The sequence below is a fragment of the Zonotrichia albicollis genome, chromosome 28 (assembly GCF_047830755.1).
Source record: "Zonotrichia albicollis isolate bZonAlb1 chromosome 28, bZonAlb1.hap1, whole genome shotgun sequence".
In the NCBI taxonomy this organism is placed as follows: domain Eukaryota; kingdom Metazoa; phylum Chordata; class Aves; order Passeriformes; family Passerellidae; genus Zonotrichia; species Zonotrichia albicollis.
In genome coordinates, this window is record NC_133846.1 from 5857807 (window position 1) to 5879133 (window position 21327).

At 51.2% G+C, this 21327-nt stretch overlaps 1 protein-coding gene and 1 long non-coding RNA gene across 13 annotated transcripts in view; one reads left to right on the plus strand and one right to left on the minus strand.

Moving 5' to 3' along the window:
• ANKS1A (ankyrin repeat and sterile alpha motif domain containing 1A) overlaps positions 1 to 21327 on the plus strand; it is a 74079-nt gene that overhangs the window by 35586 nt on the left and 17166 nt on the right. For 10 of the 12 annotated variants that reach the window (XM_074528328.1, XM_074528326.1, XM_074528327.1 and 7 more), the window contains 3 exons: positions 1631 to 2181; positions 12609 to 12675; positions 16070 to 16176. In XM_074528328.1, coding sequence (XP_074384429.1) covers positions 1631 to 2181; positions 12609 to 12675; positions 16070 to 16176 — 725 coding nt within the window. Of the gene's footprint in view, positions 1 to 590; positions 871 to 1630; positions 2182 to 12608; positions 12676 to 12695; positions 15964 to 16069; positions 16177 to 21327 lie in introns of those variants that run through there. The other 2 variants (XM_074528335.1, XM_074528337.1) reach the window with 2 other exon arrangements.
• On the minus strand, positions 1876 to 3125 carry LOC141725302 (uncharacterized). The gene is made up of 2 exons (XR_012577165.1): positions 2717 to 3125; positions 1876 to 2324 (listed from the first exon to the last, which is right to left on the minus strand). It is a non-coding gene; the product is annotated as an uncharacterized LOC141725302 (long non-coding RNA).

The window sequence follows — 21327 nt, forward strand, 5'->3', positions numbered from 1 at the left end:
TAGTACCAGTCTGTCCTGTGAATGCAGCACATCTGATCTGCTCTGAGGTTTGTCCTCTGAGGTTTCTCTCCAGCACTGGAGCTTCAGAGCTTTATGCAAAGTAGCTGGGTTTAGTCTGGCCTTGTAATGTGGGGTGCTGCTGCTGGTGCCTCTCAGGCAGCACTGGGACCTGCCTCCCCCTTGGCAGCTCCAGTCACAGAACTGGTGGTTTATGTGCCTGTGCAAGAGAGTCAACAACTACTTCACTGTCCTGGAATCTCTAACTCATAGGATCCAGGATGAGATAATCCCTCACATCGCTTGATCCCAGTGAGGGCTGTGCCTGTGGGAGGGACTCACCATCCTCACCAGGCACGGGGTACCTGGGACCCCCACACAAAGGCAAATGACTAATTCAGCTCTTCCCTGCCCAGTTCTGGTGTGAGGACAGACCACAAAGCCCAGTGGGTATTGGTGTTTGAAAATCCCCTGGTCAGGCTTGGTGCTGGAAAGGAGAAAGGAAAAGAGAAAGGAAAGTTGGGAGCTGAGTTGGGCTCTCTGTGCTGCTAACAGGTTACTTTTAGTTGGAGTAGAACTCACTGTTTTGCTCAGGAAAGGAGGGTTCTGCAGAGCAAGTGATTTCCTCTTCAGATCCAAACATCCTCCCTGCACTTCAGAGCCTCATTATCCGAGCGTTTCGCTGTATTGTTCCCTTGCAGCATCAATTTCTAGTTCTCAGTCTGGAGAGTTTCTTCAGCACTAAATGGAAGCAGTTAAAATTCACAAGCAATGCTGAGAGGGTGAAGGAATCCTAGGAAACCAAAGTTAGATTGTTGGCTTGACAAAGTTTTTTGCTTCTGCAGTTGAAATACTCGTTCAGCTGTGACAAAGGTGAGTGCATGTTTGTGTGTGTGTGTGTGCACCCAGCACGTGGGATCAGTCAATTCTTCATGGTTTATGCAGGACCCTGGTACCTGATATTAAGGTTGCTGGGGCAGGAGTAGCTGGGAACCAGTGTCACATTTCTGGGGCAGCCAGTGCTCCACCAGCTCTGGCCGCTCTGTGCTCAGTTCATTGCAAAAGAGACTTTTTGCTCAAGCTTTTTTTTCCCTTGCATAAACTGTTTATTTCTCTCCCCTGAGCAGGGAGGAGAGGTTAAACTCGGAAGCCACTAGGGAGGGAAGCAGTGGGTTTTTTTGGGAGCGGATTTTGGAACTCTCAGGTCGGTTGCAGTCCAGGCGTTTTCCCACCCTGCAGCCTGTGCCAAGAGCCGGGTGAGCGGCTCTAAATAACGCTCTGGCCTTTATGGAAAGGGATCAGATGTTCCAGGAGCCTCCGTCTCTGCTGCTCCCACCTCACTTGCTCTCTCTGCAGGATATAGTTAGCACTTCTCTTGGCCTTATATAGCAAGGCCTGATAGTTAGTGTTAACAGGAATAAAAAACACGGAGAGCTGCCAGATTGCGTAAATCGGGCCAGTGTTTGGAATTTCATAAATGCCATGACTTTGGGTACAAGTTGAGCACGCGGAACAATACGGAACTGTTCTCTCTTTAGATCTCTCCCTCCCTTGCTGAGGGAGAGAGCTGGAATTTTGCTGCTTCTTCCACGTTTTTAATTTCCCCCTCCTCTCTGCTTTCATCCCCTTGAAGACCACAGGAGGAGCAGCGGCGGCCGCAGCCAGGACTCTGCTGACAGCCAGGACATCCAGGTGCCAGAGCAGTTCTCAGGGTTGCTCCACGGCTCTTCTCCAATCTGTGAAATAAGCGAGGACCCTTTCAGGCTCGCTTCCTCCTCGGAGAAGGGGGACGCCGAAGGCACGAGCCACCCTGCTGCTATGCAGCTGGAGGATGCTGAGCTAACGTCGTCAGGAGCGGCCCGGAGCAGCTCCCCGGAGCCCACGCAGAGCGCGGTGTACGCCACGGTGCAGCACGTCAGCCGGGCGGATCCCGCCGCCCTGGGCACGCCCCACGCGTGTGCTGAGCCAGAGGGGGACAGAGCTGTGGGCAGAGCCCACCCGGGCAGCAAACCCAAAGCCGAGCTCAAGCTCAGCCGCAGCTTGTCCAAGTCGGACTCTGACCTGCTGACCTGCTCCCCGAGCGAGGACGATGCCATGGGGAGCCGCAGCGAATCGCTCTCCAACTGCAGCACCGGCAAGAAGCGGCTGGAGAAGTCCCCATCCTTTGCTTCCGAGTGGGATGAGGTAAGGCTGAGCTTGCTAAAGAGCCTCTGTGCCAGGAAGGAGTGTGCAGCAGGAGCTCCCCTCTGCCGCGCTGCCCTCGGGGGTCCTGGGTGGGTTCCGTGAACTCTCACAATGCAGCAACAGGCACACGCTCACCTGGGAGCCTGCAAGGTGTTAAATGCCAAAAGATAAAGTTCATTGGAGTGGGGGAGTAGCAGAATTGCAAGCAGTTTCTAAGTTTTTTGCTCAAATACACGGTGTCCTGGTTTGAAAAAAGGAAGTGAGATTTTTTGGGATTAATGTGCGCTGTACGCCAGTGTCGAGCAAAGCTTTGTATTCTTGTTCCTCTTCACCATATGTGATGATAATGACAATATTTTCAATCCCCTTGAAGGAACCTCCAAGACATATGCCCAGGGAGCATATATTTTCATGGGGGCACTGGCATTAGGCCAGTTTCAAACCGTGACACAGGGCTTGGTTTCTTTTAGGCAAGCCAGATAGGTTTTCACATCCCCAAAATGAGAAAGACTTGATAACAACGCCCTTCACCAACCTGTGAATCAATCCTGCTTTCCTCCTTCCACTTCTTCCCTGTTGATTGTCCCAGTGTCTTGGAAGTGCTGTGTTGCTGGGTCCGTGCTGCTGGGGAGTGTGAGCAGTGCCCAGGGGTTCATGGGGATGGAAGGCAGGCAGCAATTAGGCTGGTTGGTGTATTTGATAGCTCCTGCTCTCCTCCTCACACGCTCATTTCAGTGGCTGGTTAGCACTCTCTTTATTATCATATCGGACGCCCACGGACAGTTAAATATTTCATGCTCAGAAAGTTGGCCCTGGAGAGCCACTGGGGCAAGATTAAGTGTCCCTCTGAAATTCAGCACCGCAGCATTACTGAAACATTCTTTGGGGATGATTCTGTGCTGGGGGAAGTGGGGCTGCAGGAGAGATAAGCTCGGATGAACCACTCTTTGTACTCTGGAAAGGAACTGGAAGCCTGGCGTGGTGCTGGGGGTGTGGAGCCGCGTGTGCCGGGCGTGGAAGCCCGGGGGAGGGTTGTGCCCCTGCACTGGCTGATGCTCAGCTGCCTCTCCAGCCCTAACTCAGAGAGAAAATTATCATCTGGGGAAGAGGGAGGTATTTAGAGATGCTAAAAGCAACGTGAGAACCCATCCCTTGGTCTGTTCTCTCCCTCCCCCTCACTCCCTGCTGGGTCTCAGGGTTGCCAAATAGATATTTTCCTCTGCAGCTGCTTGGGCTGGAGAGGCTTTGCTGTTAATTGCCCAGGTCAGTTGTACCATGGCTTAGGGAAAGGCTCTGCAGCAGAAGGTTCTTTGGAAGGGCTGGATAATTCCCTGTGCTTTTATTTGAGCTGTTTGCAGCAGACACTGAAAGGGCAGAAGCCTTTGGCACGAGTGCATTGGTAGCAGAGGTCAAGTGCTGAGCTGCCTGCACTGCCTCTGCTTCCTCTGCTCCGATGAACCCTCAGAGCTGCTTCCTCCTGCCTGTAAACAAATCCCTCATTTCCCCTGAGGCAGCCGGACAAGCCCCAGGAGAGGAATCTGCTTTTCCTTCCTCTCATGTTTAGGTGAGGAAATCACAGAAAGAATGCGAAAAATTCACATCTGTCTGCAGTGGGGCAAATCTCATTTTTTTTAAAGTCTTGTTGGTCATGGTGGCATCAGTGAGATTTAAACATAAATGTAATTCTGTGGTTGTGTGTCAGATTAGTTCCCTGGATGGGATAATGCAGCTGCTCAGAGCTGGATGCACCTTGCAGCCTCTGCATTTACCAGGGATAAATAAACCTTGTTGAGCCATCCCTGTTAGCAATGGTTTGGCTTTCCCTCTCTGCTGGGGGGAAACAATGGCAGACTTATATTATTCTGTTGATTTTAATGGCCTTTATGCAGGTGACTGAGGAGGGAAATGATCCCTGTGCAGCTCTCCCAGCTGAGCACTCTGCCTGCTGGCCTGGCCAGCTGTAGCTGTGTCTGTGCAGGGCACAGGGGCCTGGGAGGGATCTGTGCTGTCCCTGGACAGATGAGATCTGCAGCACAGCCTGAGCTGACCCTGCTCTGGGCTCTGGAGGCTGACTGGGGACAGAAAATCTGCTGCTTGTGAGCAGAGGGTCACGTCCTTGCCCTGGCCGAGCGCTGCCAATGCCCTTTGTTGGAAGTGGAAGGTGCTGCTGGCTTTGCCAGGAGGGTGGGATGGGGAAGGAGTTATTCACTTGGCAAAGCTCATCCCTGTTCCCAGTTGCAGCTCCCCTGTGCCAAGGAGCTGGCCCAGAGTGTTGCTTTGTGCTCTGTGCTGCCCAGGAGCCCGTTCAGCCCATGTCCCATCTGCTCCTGACCCCTGCAGCTGCTGCCAGGTGGGACTTCTGTGTGAGCAGGGCAGAAAAACTCTCACATCCAACATCCAGGCACTGCCCAGGGGGGTGAGGAGTGAAAATGCTCAGTCCTGCTCTGGTGAGGGCAAGGGGCATGTGAGGGGATGCAACTCTTGGTCAGCATAAATGTTTGAATCCTTCCAAACCTGTCTGTGGGCTGAAGGGATGGATCTGGTTTTCATCATTGGCTGGTGAGTATTGAGCAGACAGGGATGAGTGGGGCAGCAGCAGCTCTCAGGGGTTTGGTACAGAACAGCCTGGATTTGCATCTCTGAGGGAGGGAGGGGGCTCTGGCCCCCAGCCCCCTTTCCAGGGCAGGTTAACCTGCTTCTGCTCTGCCTTCCTGCTCTCCAGAGCAGCTCCACACCTGCCCTTCAGCCTGGTTCATGCCCCAGGCTCTGAGCAGGGATTCTGCAGTCAAGGCCTGGGGCTGCTCTCCCTCTTAGCTGCTGGTAAGAAAAACGATCTGTTAAATGATCAGGGCAAAGAACAAGGAAGGCTGCTGGGAATTACCCTCAGACCTGGCTCCTGACATCCCTTGAAATCCCCTGACATCCTCCACTTCCAGCTGCCTGCTGTCAAGTCATCTGTTCCAATGCTGAATTTCAATTTTGGAGGTTCTGGTACCCATCTCACAAAATGAGGTTGCAGTTCTGTGTTCTAACCTAAGTGCTCCTAGGAAAAGATTAAACATCCTTCAAAAAAATTTAGGTAACTGAATAAAACATGCATATCACTTTAGATTTTTTAGAAAAAGGAAGGTGCACAGTCCACGAGGTTTTTTTTCCCTCCCAAGTGAATTAGCTGAAGAACTAATGAGTATTCTGTAGCTAATTATGGCACTGGACATTCATCTCTGATGACTAACTGCAGTGGTGCTCCATGTCTCCTGTGAAAGGAATGCTTTGCATCTGCAGTAACCATGGATGAAGTATTTCACCAATTCCTGACCCATTTTGGGGCTGTTGATGTCTCCTAAGGATGGATGCCAGGAGCAGATGGCACAGCTGTGGTGCTTCCACCTCAGGATTGGAGCTGGGAAGGAGTTTGATGGAGATTGTGGGTGCCTTTATGCCTTGTCTGGACTGTTGGGTGCTGCAGCACCCTGTGGAATCAGTGTCTTAATTACAGGCTCACTGTGGAGGATTAACAACATTTGCATTGAAATGTCAAACTTTGTGGAAAGCTTTTGATGCAAAACCTGCCACTGCCTTTAAACACCCAGGAGTTGAAATTCAGAGCTGCCAGCCAGCACCCTTGAAAGAAAATGCAAATATTCCCCTTGTTACTCAGGAAGAGCTGCTGCTTTTGTGCCTGGTGAAATTGCATGGTGTATAAAAGCTCTGCCTCCCAAAATGTTCCATTTATTCTCTTGGTTCAGGTGTTCAAATCTCAGCTTGCCCTGGCTTTGGCTGGTGGGACCAGGCACAGTGACTTCAGTTGTTCCTGGGTGTCCCCTGCCCTCAGCTCACATTCCAGTTCCCCCTTTGCTTGAAATAGCTGTAATTCACTTTTGTCTAGGGCAGAAGCAGCAGTGGGGTCAGTATTTTTGGTTTTGATTCTGCTAAACAAGCGTGGCCAGCAGGCTCTTAATCAGCTTAATTATTGGGCTGATTATTCCATTGTCTCCAGATCCCAATGTTTCCTCCTGGTTTTCCTGTGCTAAGGTCAGGAATTCTTACATCATCCCTCGTGTCCAAGCTCTTCTCTTTGCCCCCAGTGGTGAGATTTCCTCCAGCCTGATGAACTTTTTGAAATGAAAGCTTTTGTGTTTCCACCATTTTTAAATGTGCTGCAAAGTTGGAATCCTGAGCCAATGTGGAACTGAGCCAATCCAAGCCAGTGTAAGACAATTTACTGGTTTGACAGGAAAACCTGTGTGCTGAAAGGCCAATGTAAAGACCAGGCATGCTTTGTTCCAGCAGCCACGGTTGGACACAACAGGGGTTGTGATATCTGCCAGTGCAGCAGCTCCATCCACCTCTGTGTGAGTTTCTGGGAGCTTCTCAAGTGTGTGAACTCAATATTTGTGAATCAGGAGCTTTTGATTCTTGTGAGAGTGATGGGATGTGTAGGTTATGTAACAGCCTTGTGATCACTGGCATTTTGGGGACATTTTTGTTTTTCAGGAACAGAAATGTCTGGCCACAGTGTCCTTACTAAATCCAGTCCTTCATTATGTTCTCTTCCGCTTTATGTCCCATCTTCCAGCACTTCTGAGGCTTTTATTTTAAAAAATGTCTTTAAATCTCTCTCTCCATCCTGGAGCAGCTTCTCTGCTCTGTCCCATAGACCAGAGCCAGCCTTGCTTGAGAGCCTTATTGCTTTGGGGTTTGTGTAAGGAGGCAGGAATATGGAAAGACAGTGAATTGATTCAAGCCTTTCTGGGGGGTTTGCCTTTTTTATTGTGACTCAGAGTAGCCTTTGTCCAGTTCAATAAGCTATCAAAGATCAGTACCTAGAAGGAGAGGTCATTTTGCCACTTAAACCGGAGGCCAGTGAAACCAGTGATCTGTTTTGGAAATCTAAGTTTATATATAAGACTGCAGTTAAAACAGGTAGCATTTGGAAGCAAAATGATAGGTATTTGCAGGAAACAGTACTGTAAAAATCTCCTCTGCTGTGGGCAGCTCTGTTGCTACGTTTGGCCATTCTCTTTATCGTGTCAGTGTTGGGTTTTACTGTTTGTCAAAACAACATTGATATTTGGAGGGCTGTGATACTGCAGATCCATCAGACACTGTTGTGAAATTCAAGTTTATACCATGAGTTCCTTTTGGTACATGTTTGGATTTGTAACTTTGGGATTTGTACAAAAACAGAGGCTGGAGAGTGGCGTGAAGCAACAGGCCCTGGTCCCCATCCAAATGAATTTCTCAGAGACCATATTAAGCCAGAAAATGTGTTTGCCTTTATCACTGGTGAGCAGTTGCAGGATGATTTGAAATAAATTCAGCAAGTCTCTGTGCTGTGGAAGGCTGCTGGGGGAGGATGGAGCACAGCAGCTCTGGGTACCAGTGCTCAAATGTGCCGTGAACAACTGCCTGGTGCAGTTTAGCTTTGAATAAATAAATGGAGCATTATGTTTTCCAGGCCTCTGGTGTTTGTTATGCTGAGTTCATACAGGCTGGTGTCTTTTGGAGACATGGAATATATTGAGCAGTGAAATACGAGCCATGTGCTCCATGGGATGGCAATGGGAGAACAGAAGCTGAAGCATCATAAACCGAACCAGAAGTGGTTTATGGGCTGTCACCAACCTAGAAATGAGATTCATGGCCCAAATCCAAATTTTGCAGATCTGTACCTGTATTAAGGAGTCAGCAGGTATCATCCCAGATCCCACTCTTGCTCCATCCCTTTCAGACATGCTGGTGGATGCTGCAATTCTTCTGCTCCAGGGTATATCCCAGCTGAGTCTGAGCAGCCTCCTGTCCTCCTTCAGGGGTGAAATATCAATCAGTCACGTGAGGTTTGCTGTGCTGTTGGTACAGAATGGAAATGTCAGTGATTCTGTGCTGCCACAGCATCCTCTGCCAACCTCACGTGCCCATAGCTCTCCCCTGGAGTTTAGAGCTGACCTGCTGGGCTCTGATGGGGGTGTTCACATATCACTGGGGGTTTGCTGTGCTCAGAGGGGTTTGAAACTGTAGAAGCAGCTTGTTTGGGCGTTCCTTTTTTATTATAATTTGAAACCAAATCTGCCCCATCCCCCAGCTGTTAAAGCTTGGAAATAATGAAGTCTTAACTCCTGACACTCTCCTGGAATTGCAGAAATTTAAAAGACTGATAACCTTTCTACCCAGCTTTGTAAGTAGCTTTTGAGACTGAAATCAGCTGCTGGAGCTGCTCTTGTGTGCTGAGCCTGAGCCCCAGGCAGGTTTGTACAGTAGGTTATGAACCCTCAGTAATAAGGATTTATAATGGGAATCCTGCTATATTCTTAATTATACTCCTGCTGCAGGGTGTCATTATAGTGCACTAATGCCCTCCATATGGCAGATAGTGTGTGCTTGGTTCTGTGTGGTTTTATTTAATTACAGACCTTTATTTGAGTAACTTCTCTGCCCAGAGTCTGAGGCCTGTGCAGGTGCACTGCAGGTCCTCTTCTGGTGCTCAGGATTCACTGCTGATTTTTAAGCTGAGAGTTTGGGAGGGGGCCACAGAGAAGTCATTGACCCTCACAAGGTAGAGAGGCCCTGGCACAGGGTGCCCAGAGCAGCTGTGGCTGCCCCATCCCTGGAGGTGCCCAAGGCCAGGCTGGACAGGGCTTGGAGCACCCTGGGATAGGGGAAAGTGTCCCTGCCCATGGCAGTGAGTGGGTCTGGATGAGCTTTAAGGTCCCTTCCAACCCAGAGTGTTTGAGGATTCTGTGATTTTAGTTGTGTCAGGGTGACCTTGCTGTGTCCTTGGCAGTCTCTGATGCTGCGTGCAGAGACTGAGAACAAACTTCGGCATTTGCATTGCTGCTTAGTGTAAGGTGAGGTTTATAAAGCCCCTTTCAGAAAGCTCCAGGAGCATCAAGGTGCCTCCAAAACTGGGTGAGTGTCACCCTGACAGAGTGATGGTCAGTCTGGTGCTGCCCAAATGGGGCTCCTGCTCTGTGTTGTGTGAAGCTCTTTATTCTGGGACAGAAGCACTGGGGCTGCTTTAATGGCCCTCAGTCTCAATGGATTCATTGGCTTCAAACTTCAGCAGTGGCTGAGGAAGAAGAGCTGGAGAGATCAGAATGGACACCATGGCTTGGCATCCATCAGGGCAGGGTGTGGAGTGGGGAGCAGAGCCTCTGCAGGGCACTGTGTGCCCTTGGGGACAGGGGTCACTGCCCTCTGCACACCCCTGTGTCCCTGCTGCTCCTGCAGGCTGCCATCAGAGAGGAGGAGGCATCCTGCCCATGTAAGGAGCCATGGCTGCTGCTGCCATGGGCACTGTGAGGTGGGGAGTCACTGGGCAGGATTCTCCTCCTGTCCTGCAGCAGGACAGACCCCAGCCTGCCACGAGGCTGGCTTGGCCTCACTGGCCTTCTGCAAACAAATGTCCCTTCCTCTGTTAGCAGAACTGTGCTCAGGGTGGTTTGTTTTGAGCCAGGCTCTGTTTTGGAGGCACTGGCCAGTTGCTATGTTCCCTGCCTGCCTGGAAGAGCTCGCCCCGGCCCTGGCTGGACTCTCAGCCGCACCCAGCTCCTTTTTTTGGGACATTTGTGTCTCTCACCAAATGTAGGCAAATGTGAAACTAAATCCAAGAGCTCCAGTCCTGGTAACTGCTCCACAGCTCCTTCCAGGCACATTCCTGCTGTGGGGTTAATGAGGGACACTCTGCTCTCCTTGCAGCCTTTCCTTCTCCCAGAGTGCTTCAGCTGTGCAGGAGTTTCTCCTTCCCTGCTGGGGGTTGAGGGCTCCCTGTCTGTCCCACGTGGAGCCACTGCCCCTCTGCATCAGAGATAACAGATATGGTTCTGTTAATTTAGAGGGTGGAAGTATTTTATGGTTTTATTTCTGTGGCTGTAAAACAAATAAACCATAAAATCCTCACCCCAAAGCAACCCCAGAGCACAACCAGAGGTGGGCACTTGGTGCTTCAGTGGAAAAATACAGGTTAAGCCAAAACAAATCAGAACTGTGTGTTCAGGCTACAACTAAGTCTGAGCTGCAGTGCTATATTTAAGCATGGTATTTTTGTATTTTAATAATTAACCAGTGGGAAAGGACAGCCTAAAAAACTGTAGTCTAGGCTGTTTTCAAGGTATCTTCTCTTCAGCCCCTTGTCCAGCTGGAGTGCAGCTGAGGAGAGGCTGCAGAGGATGGGGATGCTCTAAAGCTTTGGTTCCCTCTCTAGGTTCGTCCTTCCCCTCATGCTTCTTTTTGCAGCCTCCTAACAGTTAAATCAGGCTGGTCAGCCATAAACCCGTGTTTGAAGTGGTGTGTGAGTCTGTTTGAGGTGTTTGCTTCTGGTGGAGAGCCGAGGGCAGGGCAGGATTTCCCTCTGCAGTAATGGTAACAGCTGGGACTGTGACCAGCACTTGGCAAAGGAGGGCTGGGAAAGGTAAATCCTCTGCCACGTGATTGTTTAATTTCCATTCAGTTTTATATAGCACAAGGCAATTCCCTGCTTTTGAGGAAAGGTCGTGGGTGTTTCAGTGCTCCAGAGGCACCTGCAAGTCCTCAAGGCAGGGCTGGGACTGCAGAGCTGGCAGTGCTGGGGGCTGAGCCTGGACAGCATCAAGTCTCTCTCAGATCAGGAGAGAGCAGCACGATGGAAACAAAGGAACTTGGCCTCAGAGTTAATTTGCAATCTGAATCCAGCTAGAGATTCCCAGACAAGCTCCAAGAGCAGCTCCAGCTCAGAGATTTACCTTGTCCTGGAACTGATGGGCACCAATCTGCAAAGTTTAATGTCCTTAAACTTCTGGAGCTTCTGATGTTTTCCCAAGCTGATTTTCAAATCTCTCAGTAAATGAGTGTTAATTGTATTTCAAGCCCAACAGAGCTGCTCATCCTCGTGGTTTTCCAGGGGCAGAGGACCTGCATCCTTAAAAGCTGTCACAGCTCACAGCACAGCCTGGGCCCTGGTGAGATTTAACCCTGCCAGTGCAGTGCCTGCTGCTCCCTGCAGGAGGAGAGGCTTCTGGAGATCTGCCTTGGCAGGAGCCTTGCAAGAGCTCTCATTGTTTCACCAGAACCCCTCTGTGGTGGGGCTCAGCTCCAAGCTGCCCCTGAGGGTGCATGGCAGGCAGGTCCAGCCCCTTGCAGCATCCCCAGGAGCTGCTCACAGCAGTGGGGAGTCGTGCAGCTGCACCAAACACAGCATCACTCTGGGAGCCAGGCAGGGCAGAGGCAGCCAGGGGTGAAATCCAGAGCAACTTGGACTCCTTCCCCAAGTATGTCCTTAAATGACCAGGAGAAAAAAAGTTGAGTAAGAGTTGAGGTTCATTCCCCCACTCTGTGGCCAGTCACTTTGCATTCAGCAGCAGCCACTCAGAAGTGCCTCACAGGGGTGTTTGCTTGGGAGATTTCCTTTTGGGAATCTTACTGGAGGCTTTTTTTTTTTTTTTTTTTTAATTTTCTGCTCAGTTATAGACTGAAGGCTGGGGGTAGGCAACCAGTCCTGAACTTCTCAAGTGTTTCTCTTTGGGCAACTGTGGAGTTCAGTGCTGAGTATTGAAGGGTCTGAGCTGACCAGCTGAGCTGCAGTTTGTCTTTCCTCTTACACACTAACCTGGGAATTGTCAGTTCTCCCTCTGCACCACTGCATTAGAAGCCTCAATTTACAAATTCTGCTCAAAAATTGCTTGAAAAGTTTCTCTTCTCATTTAGGGAAGTCTCCTGAAAGTTCACTGGGAATTGCAATTAATTTATTCTTTTGTATGTGTGGCAAATGCAGCTCTTAAGAGGACTCAGACCCATTCCAGCCGAGTTTGAACCTTTTCTTCCTCACTGCCTGAGGTTTGTCTGGAGCTGATGGAGCTGTCTCCTGCTCCCTCTCCTGGGTCCTGCAGGCATTTGCCCCGTCATGCTGTTATCCCACACAATCTGTTATCAAACCCTTTGGAAGCACCTGCTCCATGCATGGCATTGGGAAATATGATGGTTTAAAAAATAAATCAAGCCAAAACAAAAATGCCCAACAAACCAGAGTGTGGGGAAGCTGAGCTCCCAGTCAGCTTGCTGGGAAGGAGGGGGTGAGAGCATTGCTGCAGTTTCACTGCTGGTGTAGGGGGCTGTGTGCTCCTGCAGGGTGAGGGAGGAGTTTGGGGCTCCCTCTCACCCCCAGGCTCTGCTGGGGGATGCTTTTGTTGAAGCTTTTTATTGCCAGGCACTGGCAGGTTGTGGAAGGGAAGGCTCTGCAGAGCCTCAGCCTCTCCATATCCCTTGTGGTCCATCCATCCCAGCAAAGACTGCCCAGGCAGGGTGTCCAGGGAACCTCTTCTGCTTCAGAGATACCTTAACATCCTTTCCTGCATTTCTTCAGCTGTCACGTGGGAGGTGAAATCCTGAGCTGCTTTTACCTTTCCCTGAAGCTTTATTAATAATGTAACACATGCTTTTTTCTTTATTTCCAGATTGAAAAGATCATGAGTTCCATCGGCGAAGGCATTGACTTTTCCCAGGAGCAGCACAGGATCTCAGGTAGGGTACCCAGCCTGTCTGTCTGTCCTGGCTGTGCTCTGCACACCAACAAGGTGCTGGCTCCTGTGTGTGGATGTCTTTAACCTGTTTGGCTCTGGGAGGGAGAGGAATGCACTGGCACAGGAGGAGCAGAGCTGGGTTCCCACATGATGCTCAAGGCTGCTGCCAGCAATTTTAATTCTACACTCCTTGGGAAGATTCGATTAATTTTACAGAATGCAGCTGCAGGATTTTCCTCCCAGCTCTTTCCCTGAGGGCAGCAGCTGTGCTGGGCAGGGCTGGGTGGTGCCAGTGTGGGTGCCATGGTGGCCATGCCCTTTGCATGTGGCTGATGTGCCAGGTGTCTCAGGGACTGGGCATTTCTAAATGCACCTGAAAAAGGCCCTTGGGCAACCCTCAAAATGTGAATTCCCTTCTCTGCCTTTGAGGTGTGAGCAAAAGCAGAACTCAGGCTTGCTGGAGAGCTGCCACCACAGGGGATTCTGTCCTTTTAAATCCTTCACCTCCAGCCTGCTGCAGCAGAGCAGCCCTGACTCTGGATGGGCAGCAGCTCCTCCTGATGAGATGCTAATACAGATCTGCACACACAGCTCACACGGGCTGTGACAGAGCTCACATCATCTCCATTTGTCACTCAGGTTTTTGCTTAGGTGAGGAGGAACCCACTGTTCCCAGTGGGAGTTCAGCCTGATTCAGGCTCTGCATTCCAGGATCAGATGGCTTTGCAGAGGAGTTGAGGCTGTGTGGGTTTGCTCCCTGCTCTGACAGCCCTTCCCACACCGGTTCAGGCTGTGATGGATCAATAGCAGCAGGGAAAGGCCTGACATGGAGGAGAGAGGCAGAGCCAGGGCTCCTGCAGAGCAAAGGCAGGATTCCAGAATGTGGAGCATAGGGGGAAGGATGGAGCTGAGAAATAGGAGTTTGTTTCAGCCAGAAGTTGTGATCAGGATCTTGCCAGGGGGCACAAGTGCTGTGATTCTTGTGTTCTTGTATCATCCTTGTAACACACAAATATCAGGTGTACTTGGGGCATCTTCGTTTTCAGCCTGGAATGTTTTAGGTGTCTGTTCTGTTTTTGAAGACCATTCCTCCATTCCCTCCCTCCAAATACTTCCCTCTCTTCATTTTGTCATGACTTGAAAGGGTTTTGTTAACAGAAAGCCTGCACTTGGTATCACTGTAGGTTTCCCTTTTGAAAGCAGAAATGTATTTACAGGTGCATACAAGGCTGAATAGAGTAAATAATTTTAAAAATTAAATGCAGGAGCTCTGGGGAAGGAGCTGCTGTGGTTTCATTCCTTCTGCCAATACCCCGACAGCTCCCAGGAATGCTGTGGTAGGCAGCAAGCCCTTCCTCACCTCTCTCTTGATGAATTAATTCTGAGCCAGCCACAAATCACTCGGATCTGTCGGAGCAAACCTGTGACATCATTTTTTAAAACCCCCAAGCCGTGTTGTCCATCATGGAGTAAATACTGAGGAGTCAGTGATTTCCACTGGAGAGTTGCGGAGCCGCTGCCTCCCTCCCGGCGGGTGGGAGCACTGCGAGGGGGGAGAGGATGAGGAGAAGGGAGGGACAGCCAGGGGCTCGCGGCTCAGACAAAGCCGCCGCAGCCGGCGGAGCGCAGGGAAAGGATAAAGGATGGAGGGGAGGATGGAGACCTGGAGAGAGGCAGCTCCTGGCACACAGTCCGGGCTGAGCTGCTGCCCCGGGGCATGGGCTGGCTCAGGGCAGGGGGGCAGAAGCCTTTTGTGATCTGCGCTGGAAGGAGCGGCCGGCGCTCCTCAATACCGAATACCGGCACGGGAGCAACCCCGGGAGCGGCCAGCAGGAATTACCCCAGGGATCTGCAGGTGACACCGTGAGCTCTGCGTGTGCAGCATTGCAGCACAGTGGGGAGGGATGGCTGGAAGGTACCAAAGTGCTTCAGCTGACCTGAAGGTTCAAAGGAAGCAAACGGGGGTCTCCTGATCGTCCTTTTCTTTGCATCCATGCTGGAAAGAGACGTGCCAGGGAGCCTGGAAATCTGCCTGTCTTGCATAGCAAATTCCCTGGTGAAAAGGAGATCTCTGAACTTTTTTTTGGTCATACTTAAGGTCTTGAGCTTTACTAGAGAAGAGTAACAAGTCACTGGACTCATCCCAGGGATGAGGGAAGGGAGAGCTCATCTGCCAGGGCTTCCATAGGTGTTGTGAGGAATCTCCTTTATCAGAGGCTGAGGGGGAGGTGCCAGGGCATGGCTCGGACTTGAGCTGCTGCAGGAAGAGGAGAGAGTGTGCTTGCATTTGCTTTTTTCCTCTTGCTGTGGGCTCGGAAGCAGGGAACCGAAATGCCTCCTTCCTGCAGAGCTGCTCCCCGTCTGAGCGAGGGGCTCCGTGCGGCGGCTGCGCTCGGCTGAAGAAAATGAAGGAAGGGCAAATCCAGGTGCGTGCCCAACACCTGGCAGGACCAGCAGTGTTGGGTGAGAACCGTCCTGGCTGTGCTGTCACACGGTGCAGAGGTGGGGCTGGGCTCTCTGGGGCCAGCGTGCTGGAATGCCAAGAGGTCCGGGCAGCGTGCTGGAATGCCGAGCGATTGGATCGCTGGTAAATGACAGAGCCAGGGCTGCCGGACGTGAGCCTGGGGTCCCCATAACACAGAAACGGCGAGACCAAGCCCCTGCCATGGTTTGCCTCTCTCAGGACTGCTGGGGAGGGAGAGCACAAGCCCTTCCTCTCGGCTGCTGCAGTCTGTGCTTCCTTTGTCTTGCGTGTCTTCCCGCGGCCAGCCGCTCTGCCTGGGCTCCTGCTGCTTTCCCGAGCATCCACCGTGTCCGAGCTGGCTCGGCTGCATGAAGTTGTTTCCTCCCAGGCTGCTCCGTGCTCCCTGCTGAGCCAGGGCTGTGTCCAGAGGTGTGTGGATGAGAGGACTGGCACAGCTCCGCTCCCTTCCCTCGCACCTGCGACTGCCTGGGAATGCCTCGGGTGGAAGTTTGCTGCTCTCCTCCCGCCCCCTTCCGCTGAGCCGAGGAGTGGATCCGCATCCCCACGGGGTTGGGCTTCATGTGCTTGCCTGGCGAGGAACTCACGAGCCCTGACAGCAGTGCCTGTGGTCTCAGCGCCCCAGCAGCGCCTCTGAATCTCTGCCCGCGCGAGGAGTTTCTTTTCCGAGTGTGAACTGCAGAGAGATTTGCACCCGGAGCCAGCCAAGGCAGCGCGAGCTCGTTGTCCATGCTCTGTGCACACAAGAGGAATTGTCAGCCCGCTGATTTGTTGTACTCTGAGCATAATTTTTTGAGTTTCTTTATGGTAATGACTATGATGTGGCAATGCCATCTGTCCTCCTCAGAGTGCCGCTGCTACCGCCTGAACGGTTTCTCCCTGTTCAAGCGGCTGCCGATTCCTCTCTCGTCAGGTTCGCGGATGCTGGAGCAGAGCGTCGGGGAGTGGCTGGAGTCCATCGGCCTGCAGCAGTACGAGAGCAAGCTGCTCCTGAATGGCTTTGATGATGTTCGCTTCCTGGTGAGTGCCCCCAGGGAGCCCGGCCTCTGGGGGATGCCTTGGCCAAAGCTTCCCACCTTGGCAGTGCCCCGAGTGGGCACCGGGCAGAGCCGGGTCCTGCTGCTCGCCAGGATGGTGTTGGGGGGTGTAGGAGATTGGGCAGAAGGAATAGCTGAGGGTTGTGTTGGGTTTTTGCATTTAATTCAGGTGTTGTTGGTTTTCTTGCTAAAATTCTGTTTCATCTGCCCACTAAATCTTAACTGTGCAATTTACTCCAGAAATGGGAGCTGAAATTCGCTGGTGTTTTGATGGGAGCCCGGAGCACTCTGTGCTCTGGGCTGTGAAGGAGGCACAGACCTCTTGTTGGAACTGTACTTGCTCAGAGCATGCAGGCAGTATGTTAATGAGCTGTACCTAATTGCACTGACACTGTTGGCTCTGAAACCTAATGATGACGACATGGTAATGCTCAGAGTTGAGGGGTTTGATAACCAGTGTCTAGAAACTTAAAGCAGCACGCTGTAAAAATCCAGGAATTCGTTTGGAATGATGGATGAACTTCCAAGAGGGAAAATCTTGGTGCTGCAGGAGGGGTTCTCTCTACATGGCTTAAAGAAATACTTTTGAATGTGAAACTCTAAGTTTGGCAAATAACAAAAAATGGATATAAACCTTGGCAAAGTAATTTTGGCAAATGCAGCATCCTGCCTTGGAACGGGAGCAGCGACATCCCTGGTGCTGGGGACAGTGCAGAGAGGTGGCACCAGGGGGATGTGTGCTGGATGAGGGGGTTTGGGAGCACACAGTGCTGGTGGGGAGGGTATGAGGGACAGGAGAGAGACAGGAAAGGGCATGGATGGAGGCTCAAGGAAGGACACACCTGAGCAGCATCTGTTGGGCTGCTTAAAGGCAGGGTGTAATTATACTTTACAGAATGACCTGGACAGGAGGATAAATGTTGTGGGGCCTATCCAGCTGGGCCTCCTGGTCTCCACAGCAAGCAGCCAGGCCATTTGCTTTCCCTTCCCCTCAACACTCCCCTCCAGAGCTGGGGTTTGCTCTGGTTTTCACCCCGTGTCCCACCCAGCCTGTCCCAAGTGGATTCTTGGCCAGGGATGTGTGAGGGTTCAGCATCCCGGTGTGTGCTGGGGCTGTTTGGAGATGGTACAACAAATTTAAATGAAACAACCTTGTAGATCCTCTTGGATCCCCTGCTGAGCGATCTGTGATCATTGTGGGGTTGGTGGCAGCTCTCTCCCAGCAGCTGCAGATAAAACACCTTTCCCTTGCTTGCCCAGCTGTGATCGACCCCATAAAACTCAAAACTCCAGTATCAAAGGTTCCTCTGTGTGTCCCTCTGTGTGGTGGTGTTGGGTACGTGGTAGGATTTGCTCTCTTCATGGCTGGATGTTCTTCTCCCCTGTCCAGTGCTGGGTGGCTGCTCCCAGTGCAGCACTTGGCTGCTGCTGGATTCAGGGCATGGGACACTCATTTGCTCATTCCTCTTAAATTTAAAAGGTCAAATAATTTCACAAAGATTTTGTGCAAAGCCCAGCTGATTTCCATTTTGCTGCTTATCTCCTTTCCTTGGGAGCTGACCCTGGCACCCGTGCCAACCCTGGCTTTAAATCCATTCATCCCAGCCCTGAGAACTCCAAGCTAATACATTAGCACAGCAGGAAAGTTGAATTATTTAGAATCTTTCCCTCTGTGTTGTTCCTTGCCTTCAGCTTCTGGTGTTGAGGGAGCAAAACCTTCAGATGGAGCACAAGTGAGGAACAGGTAGTTAATTTGGTTCTAGTGGTGTTTTTGATGTTTTTGGATGAATTATTAAAACAGCTGTGAACACTGAAGCTGGGCAGAGCAGGGGCTCAGGACACCAAGCCCAGTCCTCTTCTCTGCACAACCATTGCTTTATTGGCTGCCCATCCAGTCTCTAACAGAGAATATTCCAAACTGAGAGTGTTAATTTCCTGAAATTGAGCAGTTTCTATGAAAGGATTAGTCCCTCTTAGGGCCTCACTGTGTTCAGTATTTCAAGGTCCAAAGAACGCTGGGTAATGCCTTGCAAATCACCAGGTGGGTTACAAGGTTAATTAAGTTTTAGTAGCCTAAACTAGGAAATTGGAGTCTTTTGATATGAGAAGTGTTTTCTGTGCAGGATTTTGCATTGCACTGCTCCCTGCTCAGAGAGCTGCAGGGTGTTCTGGCCTGCCAGGATGGTCCCTGGGATTTGCTCTGGGATCCCCAGGTGCCTTTTGGGGCAAACCAGGAGCTCTGCAGGAGGAGTGTTCAGTGTGCAGAGATGGTGTAGCTACAGAGCAGGGCAGTGTCCTAAAAGAGCCCTTTAATTACTGAGGAAGATACTCAGCCTGTAGTAGATAACAACACAGAGGAGGGTTAAAAACAGTCTGACAAGGCATTGGGGTGCCCAGTGCTGTTCTTCACTGGAGAAGCAGGGTTTAAAGTGCCCTGTTTGCCCCCAGTGTGGGACAGGGTTGTAAGAGACTCAGACTGGGGGTGCTGGGCTTGCTGGAGCCCTGGTGGCCTGTGCTGCAGCCAGGTCTGCTTTCAGGAATTTCTGATTCCCTGGGTATTTTCAGCTGGCTCCTGTGTTAATCTATGCCCCATGTCACAAGAGCCTTTACCCCCAGGTAGGGAAGTGATTCATGAGCACACTGTGTGTAAAGGGAGTTTGAAAAGTGCTCTGTAAATATATTTGGCTTCTTAATTAGATGTTAATATAGCAAGGCAGAAACATGTGTTGTTTCCAAAAATAATAATTCCGTTATTTTCAGAACTCCAGGAACTGGGGATTAGGGGATTAGCTGTGCTCCAGCCACGTGCTGGCTGCCTCACTGGACAGGCTGCAGCTGGAGTGGGCAGCAGGGAGGGTCCTGCTCCTCTTGGGGTCTGCTGAGCCACAGCTGAGAGGGGCTCAGGGACCCTCAGCTCCTGCAGGTGACAGTGGGAGCCACAAGTGTCTCACAGGCTGTGCTGAGGAAGGGAAAGGTGCTCTGGAGCCTCCTCTCTGCTCCTGGGAACTCCAGCTCTGCATCTGGGACAAAGTTGGTCTTGATCAAGCACTGGCTTCACTCGGTGGTGGGTATTGCTGGCACAAGTCAGGAGGATTTTTGGGACATGGATGTGATGTGACGTTGGAGCGCCTCGTCCCTGTGTGTGTTCCTGGGTAGGGACCAAAGTCTGCACAGATCTGGGATTGTGTAATCTTTTGGCTTGGTTGCGGGAAGAAAGGGGTGATAAAAGGTGAATTTAAGTAGCTTAGCTTTCCAAAACACTGGAGTTCTCTTCCTACCTCTGCATATTGGGCCACATCTCTGTGTCTGCAGGAATTCTTCTATTTCCTTTAAGTTTTCTAAAGTAGCCGCATTCTGTCTGTGGACAAGGCAGGGAAGAGGCTTTCCCTGTTATTCTGCCTCTCTCAAGCACAAACCCCACTGTCCAGAGAGCAGCTTCTTTCCCTCACCCTCTGCCTTGCCACCAAGTGACCTTCATGGCCAGCACCACTGCCCCGGGGCACTCAGACTGGGCCACTCAGCTGCTGCTTTTCATATGGAGCTGGAATTGGGCAGCAGCCTGTGCAGGCAGCTGGGATTAGGAACAGCTCAAGTGGAGATAGTGCTTCCAATCCTCCTCCTCTGCTCTGCAGCCCGCTGGGATTCCTTCATCAGAGGGGAAAGTTTATTTGTGCGCTGGGTGAACAGAACCGCGGCGAAGCTGCTGGCAGTGGCTGTGCTGTCCTTGACTTAGCAAAAATCCAGCTCTGCAAGTAGGATAAAACCCTCAGCAGCACTGCCTGCCAAATGTGAGCAGCTCCAGTGAAGCAGGAATGGCCAGCCCACCACCCAGGAGGAGCAGCACTGCTGCCTCCCACGTGGAGGAGCGCGGCCCCGTGGCGTGCGCGAGTTCCAGGAGCCTCCTTGAGCCTCATTGCCTCATCCCGCACCAGAGGAGGGGAATGAAAGGTCAGATCACAGAGCTGCAGCACTGAGTGAAAAGTGTCATCCAGAAAAGCACACAATAAATGGACTTAATTGTCCTTGGTGGGAAATGAGCTGGGAGAGCAGGAAAAATGTCACAGGAATATGGACCAAGAGGGATTCTGCTGCTCCTGGAGCTTGGCCCCATCATGTCTGCTGTGCTCACCAGAGCCTCTGCCACAGATGCCTCTTTTGGGATGTCCACAATGCACAGGAAATTGATTTTGGGATACCCAGTGCATTTCTGGTCCCTAAAGAAGCAGAGATTAACCCAGGGAAGCAGCAGGCTGGACTTTGCCTGTCTGGAGAGGGGAAGGACCCGGCCGCTGTAATGAGAAGGAATTGCAATAACTGATGGCGGAATTCCTCCACAGAATGGGAAGGAAATGCCATTACCTGTTCCCTCACAGGGTGTTTTGTGATCCCACAGATCCCATAAATGTATCTGAGATGCTTGCAAAAGCTTTCCCCTTCCCCTGGAGGGTGGGATCTTGCTGCTGCCCCACAGCTTCCCCTGGGCTGACATCTGAGAAGGGCAAACCCCGCGTGCTCTGGCAGTGCTACCAGTGTTCTGGAGCTGAACTTCTTATTCAGTTCAAAGATATTCTGATTCACAAATGAGCAGGTAAAAGAGAACATAAACCATTTTTTATAGCTTTTTTTTTTTTATTGTTCAAGCCTGGATTCCCATGGAGTGTGTGGAAAGCAGCTAATGCTGATTCAATGAGACAGCGTCAGAAAGGGAAATCTGTTCTCTGTGTGTAGTGCCCTGGGCTCCTCTGGGGGATTTTATTTATTTTTTTATAATTGGGGAGAAGTGGTAGAAAAATGATGGTGGTGGAAGAATGGGGTGTCTGCAAATAATTTAGAGTACTGACATTAATGTGGTTCAGTGCAATTCAGGGCCGTGTTAGATTAGCCTGCAGTGTTGTTCACTAAGAGAACAGCCTTTCCTTCCCTTCTCCTCTCTGTGTGTGCAGGCAAAACCAGGATAAATGTGGAGTTGAGGCCTTGGTTCAGGTTGGCTCACCTTGGCTGGGGTGTGAGATGAGCTCAGCGCCTCTCGTGCCTTCCCAAGCCGAGGACAGCCCCAGTCCACATCTGACAAAGCCAGGTCTCCTTTGCTGTTCACATCCTGAGATTTGGGTGTGGGCTGACATCTGCACAATCC